This window comes from Drosophila kikkawai, chromosome 3L (assembly GCF_030179895.1).
Source record: "Drosophila kikkawai strain 14028-0561.14 chromosome 3L, DkikHiC1v2, whole genome shotgun sequence".
Classification (NCBI taxonomy): Eukaryota; Metazoa; Arthropoda; class Insecta; order Diptera; family Drosophilidae; genus Drosophila; species Drosophila kikkawai.
Window position 1 is genome coordinate 15404101 of NC_091730.1, and position 11780 is coordinate 15415880.

The window sequence follows — 11780 nt, forward strand, 5'->3', positions numbered from 1 at the left end:
GGATGCACCACATCAGCAACGGCACCAAAATTGGACTGTCTTCAAGCTTGAATGCGTATCAAATCGGTTTTTAAATGGAGAGCAGAGCAGAGCAGCTGCTGCCTTCGCTGGATTCACTCGATCTTTGATCTTTGAGCGTTAAGCGTGAAAATCATGAGCTTTTTTAACTACAATTTTGTGCTGTTTGAAAATGAAAGCTTTTCCATTGAGAAAACCTGTGTAAAATACGTTAAAATCCTCCAAGCTGTGAAAAGTCCCTGCCCTCAGTTAATGTTATGCACGTGTTTTGTCCAGTGGCTTTTTAAATTACTTTAAAAAATCTTTAAAAAATTCTATATATATTAATTAATTTAATTTCCTTTTTAGATGAGGCTGCTGCCTCTTCGAACCGCCGTCGACGACGTCGTGAACTGGGCATGGGCCGTCCTTTGGTTCCTGGCGATGACGAAGCTTTGAGGGATTTGCTTCACTCGCCGCTCAAGAGTTCCTGCAGTGAGTCCACGACCACGACCACCTCGAAGTCAGAGACCACCTATCGTCCAACGTATCCGGCCGTGCGTCATCCGGAGATTGCTGTGCGCACCATGACCGCTGTGTTGCCCACCCCAAGACCCTTGCATGCGCCTGTGGCAGCCCGAAATGTGACCCAAAAGTTCAATGAGCGAACCAAGACCGATCTGGCGGAGATCAAGAAGATTGCAGAGCAATCGGAGCAGGCACTGCAACAACAGCCTACGGAAGAGCCTGCCTCCAGCCAAAAGATGTCGGCCATATTGCGACGCAAGAGCACGGATGAGGGTGGAGCTGCAGCTCAAAACTCACCACCGGCGCCCAATCAAATTGTGTCTATACTGAAGAAAAAGGAGCATGGCCTGGGCGAATGCAACTCGAGTGCCTCTAGCAATGCCTCGCCAGTGACCTTCTCCTCAAGCGTAATGGATCCACCGCTGGCAGGAGCAGCTGCCCGCTGCAAGCGTCAGGGAATACTCAAGAAGCGTTCGAGCTTGGACGAATCACGCTACTATTCCCGCTCCCATTCGCCGGACGAGCGAAGCATACTAATCAAATCGGCACGCAGGAATTCTCTGGAAGAAGCGGGCACCGGCCTGAGTCCAGCTCATCAGGCCCATGGCATCCTCAAGCAGAGCAGCTACGATAGCAGCAAGAGCGATGGCTGCCCCTCGGCCAACGAGAGTCAGCCGCACAGCATCCTGAAGAAGAAGGATTCGCTATCTACGCCCTCGGATGGTGGATGCCACAAGCATGTATCTATCTCCCAGGCCGTCACTCTGGCAGCAGCTGAGCTGGCCGCCCATGATGGTGGCTCTACCCTGGAGGATGGCGTAGAAGAGCATGAAATTCGACCCATTCTGAAGCAGGAGAGCACCTCCAGCGAAGAGGCAGTGCGTCCCCCAAAGCCCATACTCAAAAAGAAATCATTTGGCGAGGCCGATGAGCACGAGATGATACGTCCCATCTTGAAGAGCTCGCGCAAGAGCAGCCGCGAGGAGTTCGACTTGAGCGGTCTGGACCATGAAGGCAATGCCGCCGATTCCCTATCCTCAATCCTCAAGAGCGATTCCCCTTCGAAGCGCCGGTCACTGGGCTCTACGTCGCATGACCTGGAAGAGTCCAACAATAGCTTGCTGAAACGTCGCACTCGTTCACTGGAGCGTCAGGATGCATCGCCTGTTATGGATCTGGCAGCGGCCTTGAATGCCATCTCCACGTCGCAAGCTGCTCCGAGTACTCCTGTTGACTTTGTGACCACACCATCCAGCATTTCGGTGGCTGAGCGAATCAAGCGCATGGAGATGCTGTCCTCACCCACAGCCCGTGCGGCTGGCGGGCCCAATGGCAGCTGGGAGTCGCCACTGGAAGGGTCGTCTTCCAAGGTAGAACAGCAGGGTGTCACGCCCAGGCTGCTCAAGCCGAGTGTTCTGCGCAGGGATTTGCAGAGGGAGCGATACAAGACACAGCCGGTGACCAGCGAGGAGAAGAGCTTGTAAGTTTGAGATTATTTAAATATTTTTAAAGTAGTTTATTAATTTATATTAAGAGTAGGGTCTCTTAAGAATGGTTTATGAGACCAAAATTAAGTCAAATTTAGGTTTAGAATATACGATTTTTTATAAAAAACTATTTATATTTTCCCTTTCTAAACAATTCTCATAAAATATTATTAAAATCTTACAATAACGATTCATTAAAATGTTCTTCATAATTTTATCTCTTTAAAAACCATAAAAATAATGAAAAGTGAAACTTAATAATCAGATTATAAATCCCAAAATCCGTAAGCTTAGGCAAAATATCCTTTCCTTTTCCGTCAGAACTTCTCTCTCTCTCTCTCAAAATTTCCATGGCAAAACTCCCTCGCTAAATTACGCATACGCCGTGTGGCCTGTCAAGCTGTCAACTGATTTCTGCAACGGACGCCGGTTTACGCTTCGTTGGACCAAGAATTCCAGACGCGAAATCCGCTTCTGTGCTTCTCTACATACACGAAATATCCACAATGCTATTTTTGGTCCGGCAAGCGCACATTTCTGGCTGGCACTTGGCCGAGCCTATAAATATTTATAACATCACGGTGCTGCTGCTGCGGCTGCCAGTGTCAAATGGAAGTTGCCACAGTTGTTAGGCCATTCATACTCCACGGCGCCGAAAGCATTATAATCCAGTCATGATCGGCTTAATTAGCTTTATTATTGTGGACATACTTGGCTAACCCCTGTGGGGTGCTCTGATATTAGCCATTTCTGATGAAATTTTCATACAACTTTTCTAGGAAATAGTTTTTGGCAATATTTTAATTGCATTTCCATTTGCTGCTTTGCCAAGCCATTTGGGGGAGGTTTTCAATGACCTCAATTCGTTGTCATATATTGTATGTAATTCACTTTTCTTTGCCGCCTTTTTAGTTTTTATTGCTGTTGTTGTTGTTGTTGTTGCTTTTGTCACTTAAGCAGCTTATGGCTTATTGCCTAATTACCTGCCCAACTATTGGGGTCAACAACGCGAGAACGCGAAATACAAATAAGAGTTAGTAATGGTTTGGTGATTAGGGAAGGTCGATTGGGTTTTATGGGTCGGAAGACAGGTAGGGGAAATGGGTTAAAGAAGGGTTAAAAGGGAAGAAAATAATGGTAAATTATTTGTGAATATTTCAGGTTAGGTAAGAAGGTACAAAAAAGGAAAGTACAGAGTACTTGCTTATTATTATTAACTATTGATGAGATTCTTAAACGTCTGTTATATATTTTTATCATAACAATGTATTAATGAAAGCATTTTGAAGCTTTTGCCTAGAATTTCTATACTAAGTAGTAAAAATTAAAATGAATTACAAACAAAACACTTTAAACTAAAAAGTAAACTGAAGAGTTTAACCCAAAAAATACAGCTTTTAATTTGTTTAAGCCATGAAATATAAACAAAATCAATTACAATTCTTAGCAAACCGCCTTCTTCCTTCTCAACTCCTCAAACTTCTTCTCAAACTCCTCCTCAAACTATCCCCCAACAAATTACTTCGAACTTAATTTACAAATTACTTCACTATAATTTCCAAAACAATTACATAGTTGTTCTTTGACTGCTTTGGCCACTAAGAAGAAGATGATGATGGGATTGTTTCTGCGAATTGCGGATTGGCCAATGTCATGCTCGTAAACCTAGTTTCTTCTTTCTAAAAGCATTCTTGAATCTTTCGACTAGACAGAGCAGCGCACCTCTACCTCTTTCAGCACACCTCGCCAGGTTTAACTGTGTTTTTATGTCAGCATTTTATAACTAGTCAGTGTGTGTGTTGTGTTGTCGGTGGTGAGTGTTTTGCTGTTATTATTATTGTTGCTCTTTTTTTCGGGGCGGCCTTTGTGTTGTTCCACTCTCTGTGGCACTCCCTTTGCTAAAAAAAAAAAAATAATAAAAAACCATCAAGAACAATAAGCCAGGTTCTGTGCCTCTTTTGTTCTTCACACTCTCGCTGGCTATGTCTGTCTGTTAGTCTTTCTGTCACATTTGCATTCAGCGAACGGCATATTGTCAATATATCTCTTGCCCATTTGGCCCCGACGCGGGCTCTGTGCCGTGTAATTTATGCTTGCCAGTTGCATTCAGTAGGTTGCAGCGCTCGAACGCGTCCAGTTACCAGATACTTTCGTATCTCGTGCGCCCTTTTTTCCAAATTCCAATTCCGTGTCATAACCGCTGCTGGAAGACGACAGGAGGATTCCCTAGAAGGGCGGCCGTCTATCGCTTTTGTTGTTCCATGTTGTTGCTGCAGCGACGTCAGAGTGAAAAAATGTTTGAGGCGTATATCAGAAAACGGTAAAAACAAGAAAGGGAAAACTAAGAACTAGAGGAAAATCGAACTCAAAGTGTAACAAAACATACAAGGAAATCCTTGAAAACCTTCTGGAACAATATAAACAAAACAATATGCACTCATTAGAGGAATAGAAATGATAAGAGTGTAAAAAACCCTGAGAAACATTAAGTAAACCATTAAATATAATTTTAATATAATTTGTTTTTTATTGCTTTAAAAACTGTGAAATTACAAGCTTAAAGAATTAAGAAAATTCAGAAAATAATATAAAAATATTCGGAAATGTAAACAAGATCTCACATAGATACAATTAAAGATTTAATAATAGCACAAATTAAATTAAAAAAATGCTAAAAATTTAATTTTGAATAATTGAATTTAAAAATATAAACAGTTCCAAAAAATTTAAGATTTTAAAAATATTGACAAACTATAAAAAGAGTGTCAAAAAAATATATATTTATTTGGCTTATTTGAACTTAAAAACTGATTTCAAATTTGCTTAAAATGTACAATTTTCTACATAAAAAAATGTGTTTTTTTTATATTTAATACAACAAAATACAATTTAAATTAAAACCCATTCGAATAAGTCCGAAATGTTCTTCTCACTTATTTTGAACTTATCACAAAAACCTCTTTTAAAAAACAATCAAGGCTTGTTGCCAAGTGTAAAGCCTTTTGAGTAAACAAAGAATCCGCTGACAAGTGTTTCGCGATTAAATCGATATAGCTTATATACGTCCAATTTGAAGTTATGCTGTATCTTCAATAATCTCAACCGATAAGATAAGTCCCACAAAAAGGAACAGTTAGTCAGCGATTGCGGAGACTTTGCTCTTTTCAATAATTTTTATTGGCTAAAAGCGAACGTCATAAATATGTCAATGAAGGAAATCAGTTTTTAGGTTTTCTATGAGCTAAGTAATTATTTTATGCTGCATGCCAGCCGTTGAGTCAATATTTTTTCTAAAAATGAAACAAAGATGTCACACACCTCAGAACTCGGTGGCCCATTCACAAGGAAATCTTGCCAAAAATAAAAATCTAAGAGTAACATTTCTCTCTCTTTTAACCGAACCAAAGAGAGCAGCGGGAAAGACTCGGAAAGACATTTCCCAGACACAGAGAAAATTGAAGGAAAATGGGGAAAATACCATACCAAAATAAATATAAAGCGCGGGGCAATAAAAAAGGCAAGAAAACAAAGCTGAAAATAATTTAAATTTGCCGACAGCGACGCAGCGTCGACGCTGGCAGAGCACCCCGAACCACGAACCACTCGACTTTTCTCTCGACGTTTTGTTTGTACAATTTTTGCGCTCAGTTGCTCGCGATCGCTTTTTCAATTTTCACGTATAACGCCAGAGCGGCAGCCGCGCTGAAATATAATTTATATTTTACGTAAAGCCAAAATAATTATAGACAAAAATAACAAATATAGTGTAAAAGAAATCGAAACTAACTGATAAAATTATCAAAGTAAATCGCAGCTCGGTCCGGTCGGTCGGTTTCTTCGGTCGTTCTTTCGTTCGCTCCCTTTCTTATCAGCTGCAGAACAAGATAGTATATAGAGCTGTCTATATGTGTGTTCCGATAGTTGAAGAAAAACCACGTTCCCCACGGAAATTCCTTGCCAGTTGCCTGCCGGCTGACAAGCCCACGAGCCGCGTGTGAATTTTTGGAAAGGTAGTTACTATAAATAAAACAAAAAATAAAACAAAATTCACGCTAAAGGAAAATGCCAAGAAAAAATACAGTGAAATGTGCAAGTTTTTTGGTTCAGCTCTTAATATATAAATTTCGTAATGTGCTAAAAATAAATTTCATGGAAAAATCACAGTGCAGCTAAAGAAAATACAGCATTTTCAAGTGCCAATTGATTGCCTACAAATTGTGCAAATATGCGAAAATATTTTTAATTATAAATAAGATTAAAAAAGTTGAACAAAAAGAAAGTTGCAGTGCCAATTCAAGTGTTACAGTTTTAAAAATAAGTTCTATAAGATTTATATGACAGTTAGAAGGCGTGAATTAATTGTAAATCAAACTTATAAACTATATAAATATAGTCACCAATTTTTGTAGCTCTATTTTTTATAGTCTCTGAGTATTTTTGGTTTGTCCGTATAGAAACACAAACAAACTGACGGACAAACGGACACTTATTTTGGTTTGTGTCACAGCTACGGTAGCCAAAACAATATCTGTTTTTTATGTATTAATTATATATATATTTGTTTTCCTCTGCTCTTCTCTTATTTTTATAAATCTTTGACAACTGTTTCCCCAAATCACGTTTATTTTTTAGTTGTTTGTGAAAAGATTTGGCCATTCTCTCGCTTTTTTAACCTCTCTGCCTCGTCCCTCTCGCTCTCTCTCTGTTCTGGTTGGACACTTTTCTGCCATTCCCAAATCCAATTAGCTTAGTTGTTGCATTTAAATTTTTGTATATTTTTAGTTTGTTTTTTCCGCTTCCTCTTCTTTTTTTTAACACTCATCGTGTGTGCGCCAGGCATGGAAAATGGAAAATGCTTTCGATAAACAAAACAAATATTGGAAAAAAAACTCTCGAAAGTTGAACAAGTTGTAGGTGAGATACTAATTTTGGACTGCAGAAGAATGCGGTAGAATGGAAAAGGTATTTTGAGAGGGTGATAAACTAGGGAGTTTAGTGTGGAAAAATATACACAAGCTGCCTCTTTTTACACCTTATCATCAATACAATTACCTTTCACTGTTGGCGCTTTTTTTTATTATTTGGCTAATTCTTTTGGCCATCATCGAGCTGGTAAACTTTTACCTTCGCTCACCACCTGGAGGCTCTCTGGCGGAATTAACCGAAAAATACCCAGCAGCAGCCGCCAGCTGTAAAGTTTCACCACCAAAATCATAATTAAAGCCAGACTAAATTGCCTATAATTATGTCCGAGAGAATGATAGAGAGACGAAGATTCACAGAGATTTACGCAGTGTCGTTTGAGCCAAGTTATGTAAATTTTAGCAGATACTAAAAACGTAACCAAAGTACTATGGGAACATCATATCAAAAAATATTAAATTAATTTTTCTTGTAAAGAAATATATGTGAAAACAATTTATTATTAACAATTTATTATAACAATATTAAATAATCTGAGGATACAATGTTTATCATTTCCAAAATCACATAACCTTATTAATTATTTAAACATGCCATTGTTTCTTATCTGTTATTGATAAGCATTTTTAGTGGCATTCTGTTCTTGAGATTATCAATTTTTCAAACCTCATAAAGTCATAAACTCTTTAAATTTGTTTGATATTCGCAAAGAATATGATGTCACACACGAGACAAGAGTTATTTTGATAAGTGAAATAAACCACAAAAATTTAGAAAATATTTTATTTTATATTAAAAAGCATAAAAGTTCAGTTTTTATATTATTCTATGTATTAATTAAAACTTATAATTTTCACCTCTTCCAGCTTCAAAGCCAACTCCGCGCCCTTTGACATCTCGGCCACGTCTGCCTTTAAGCCCACCAAGCCGCTGGACATCCGTTTGAGTCACGCTCTGCCACATCCGCCGCTGATCTCGCCCATAACCGGACAGCCCCTCAGCCACGTTCCTGCACCGCTGCTGCTCTCCTCGTCCACGCACTCGGGCGGAGCCTCGTCCTTTCATCGTCTCACACGCAGCTCCACACAGCCGCTGCAGTCGCCACGCGTTGTCCACTTGGCCAGCCAGGGAGGAACCACCACCAACCAATTGGCACGCCAAAATTCGATTAACGACACTAGCTCCGGCAGCGTCAATCTCAGCGAGCAACTGACTCTGTCGCTTGGGACGGACAGCGAACAGCACATCTTCGAGATGTCCGGCCTGGAGGAGGCGGATTCGGCCATTCAGTCGCTGAGCGATGAGACAGCCGCTTCCGCAACGTCAGCAGCCACCGCAACCGCCACAGACACCACAGCGCCATCTAGTGGACTGACGCGTAGCAATAGTGTGCGGGCCAGGGCCAGTATGTTCCAGCAATTGCAGGAGCAGTCGCGTACTCCGCGGGCAACGACGGGTGAGTAGTGGGTTCATCCCCACCATCATCATCATCATCCGCTGAGTTGCGAAAAATTAGCATGAAGCAATAAAGTAAACGAGCCAGCGACCGCTAGGTTGAACCCCAGTGTGTTTTGGCCCAAAGGGGCAGCCAACCATAGCAAGAAGGCCAAGACCACAGTAGCCAGAATGAAGGCAGATTAGAGCTGGGTTCGGGTTAAAGGGGAAACAAATCTTTTCTAGGAAAGTAGCAGTGCTATGCTATTAGGTCTAAATGGGAGGAAAAAATATAAGAAAAGAAAACATAACTATTTACTTTAATATATTATTCCTAAAGGTTTTTCTTTATATTTTATTTATTTATTATTAAAATTTATTTATTATTATTTTATTTTATTTATTTAGAGAGTTTCTGAGCATAAAAGTAATCATGTTTAGCTTTTAATATTCAGCTTTATGAAGAGGTAATAAAAGGATTTCTAGGATTTAGGAAGAAGAGCTTTCATGTGTTTAATTAGTATAGTGATCAATTTTAGAGCCTTCTCTCTCTATAATATATTTCCAGACCTAAATTTTAATTAGCCAAATAAAACAAAACCCCTTGAACCTCTGGTCAGTGTGTGTGTTTTGTCAGATTTTGCCATTAGCCTATCGTTTGTGGTGTTATTGTTGCTGGAAGCAAGCAAGCCGCCGGTTGTTGGCCAAGTTAATAAGCTGTAAAATGTATGTCACTTGCCGTCTGCGGCAATCACCAAACTAATTGAGGCCTGTGTGTTGGGTAACATTTTTAGTGACCAATATCATTGTGGGTGAAATTTCAAGGGGGAGAAGCTATATACGAGTATATAGGTATATATACATTGCGCAGGTCACTTGAGATTAGAAGTACATATCGAAATCATGTAATCTGAAAGCTAGGGCCGCCTCGAGAGGTACGTCAAGTTAGTGTCTTTTAAGGTTTTCCTAGAAACACATACGTTTTTTTTATAACTTTAATTAGGAAATGAAAAATAGGGTTTTATCACTAAAGTTACAGTAATTCATGAAGTTTTGGGTTTATTTTAATATTTTTGTAGGTTTCTAAAGTTTATTTTTCAAAGCATTAATTATAGAAACCTCTTAAAATGATATCTTTCAGGATCATCATCATCCCGACATTCTCCGCCAGCTGCAGCTGCCGAAGTATCAACTCCAAGTGCCGCTGATCATTCCCTGCCAAGTTCCGAAGAGCTGTCAACGCCAAATACAACGCTGGATGCCGAGTTTGGTGAGTTTTCTTAACTACAATCAATCATATATCAAAGGAAAAGTCAGCTAGGAGAAGCTAATGATATTCGTAATGATTCTTCAAAAGCTTTTCCAGCTGTTTTTCCCCCTAACATTTTCGTTTTACATTTGCACGATGCTCATAAATATATATTTTTTGGAATGACAAACAAATAAGACATATTTTACAATTCATAATATTTATTGTTGTTGTTGCTTACTCTGTGTTTGTGTGTTTTATTTTATACTTACACTAATTTATTAATTGTCTTGAATGCCATAAAGTTGCAACCACGCAAAATTGCGCAATTGAACGTAAGGAAAATGCATAAATAAAGCGGGGAAGAAAAAAAAGCAGAAACAAAACAAAATCATAAACTAATTTCGATTTTCCACTTGCATGTTGTTGTGGTGCGTCCATCGGTTTTTCATTTACAATTTTATATATTTTTTTTCTGCCATTACTTTACGCCAGTTTGAGTTCAAATTTAATTTAACTCTTTGTTATCGTTGTTTTTATGCCTTGTTGAATTATTTGCTGTTGCCGCATGAGAAAAACAAACAAAAAACTAATAACAAATTATTCTCAACAACTGGTATGTGTTTATGTAATTTAAGACGCGCTCTCTCGTGATTTATTTTCTGAATATTTCTACCATTTGCGGTATTTAGTGAACTTAATTAAGCGTTTATAATTTTATGGCATTTTTATTTACAACATTTTCAACGCCTCAGGGTTGTACTTCCTCGAAAATAATGTTTCAAAACGCACGCTCCTCCTGACACACTTGCATTGCATTGTCGATGAAGGTGAAGTGAAGTCAGTCAGTTGGTAACCTCTTTTTTCCCCCCATATCACTTATCGGTGGTCTGGTTTTTTTTATGGCCAACAGAAAACATTGGGAATTGGTAGGAAAAAAAAAGAGAATGAGGAGGGGACCGCACAGTGTTCTTTGTGGTCGCCCCCTGAAAATAAAGTGTCGTAAAATTTATTACCGATAAGATGAAATGACGCTGACCTTGACGTTGAGAGTTGATTTAATTTATAATTAGCATAAAGCATTGTTAAAAAAGATGTTAAAAGAAGATGCAAAATAAAAGAAGGGGTTTATTTAATAAAGAGCGCTTTTGAAAGCATTTTAAAGCCATTTAAATGCATTTAATTAAGGTAATAAAATATAAAATATTAATTTTTTTTAATTTGCTAATTTATCTTCTGAAAATTAAAAAAAAATATATAATTTTAATTGAATGTTCTTCTATAAATAATAATTTCACTGCTTTATTTTTTTATGAAGCTAAATAAATAATATTTTAAATTTTATTTAATCAAAGATATTTTTTAATAATCTGATATCATTTTATAAAAAATGTCATAATACGTTGCAACTAGTTTTCATTACATTCTAAGAATTAATTCTCTAATTCAAATGATAATTTTTTAAATAATTTAATTAATTTTCACAAATTCTGTTTTTTTTTTTAAATTCGCATTCTGGGAAATAATCTTCTTGAAAGCAAAAAAGAAACATGACCTTTTCTAAGAAACAAATAACACTATCTTTGCCTCCATAGTCACCATAAAAAATTCCATAATTTCGTTGCTTATTCGTAGTTTTATCAATCACAAGCTTGCCCCGGACTCAGACCCAGACACAGAGATACTTGTCACTAATCACTCATAAAATGTGCACCCACAAAGAAAGTTCATATCAATTGAAAGAGTTTTGAGGCAGAACCAATATATCGAAAGTTTGCAAATGAAAATGAAAATTCAAGAGACACACATAAATAGAGAGATGTGTTTAGGGGGGACAAAAGAGTTGGCAAATTATAGAAATTGCTTTATAAATGCCAGACCAGACGACGAAAAAACTTTCCAATGGGGGTAACATATCTTCGTCTTTTGTGATAGGTTTAGAGCTTGATAAAAGAGTGAAAAATATATATGAATTATCGCGGCAACAGCAGCCACTCTGAGTGGGCAGTGGATAAAAACTGAATGCCAACTGCGTCTCTGACTTTTGTCAGTGGCCACAACTCAGAGAGAAACCACACGAGTAGGAACCACAGCAGCAGCAGTAGCAGCATCAGCAATAAATATATATTCCAAGCAGGCTGAGCAGGCAAATGCAATGCGTA

At 38.4% G+C, this 11780-nt stretch overlaps 1 protein-coding gene across 7 annotated transcripts in view; it reads left to right on the forward strand.

The window, feature by feature from the left end:
* Nucleotides 1-11780, forward strand: part of Svil (Supervillin) — a 127041-nt gene that overhangs the window by 69874 nt on the left and 45387 nt on the right. For 6 of the 7 annotated variants that reach the window (XM_017167315.3, XM_017167316.3, XM_017167317.3 and 3 more), the window contains 3 exons: nucleotides 367-2005; nucleotides 7802-8391; nucleotides 9511-9639. In XM_017167315.3, the coding sequence (XP_017022804.1) occupies nucleotides 367-2005; nucleotides 7802-8391; nucleotides 9511-9639 (2358 nt within the window). Of the gene's footprint in view, nucleotides 1-366; nucleotides 2006-7801; nucleotides 8392-9510; nucleotides 9640-11250; nucleotides 11778-11780 lie in introns of those variants that run through there. The other variant, XM_017167324.3, reaches the window with a different exon arrangement.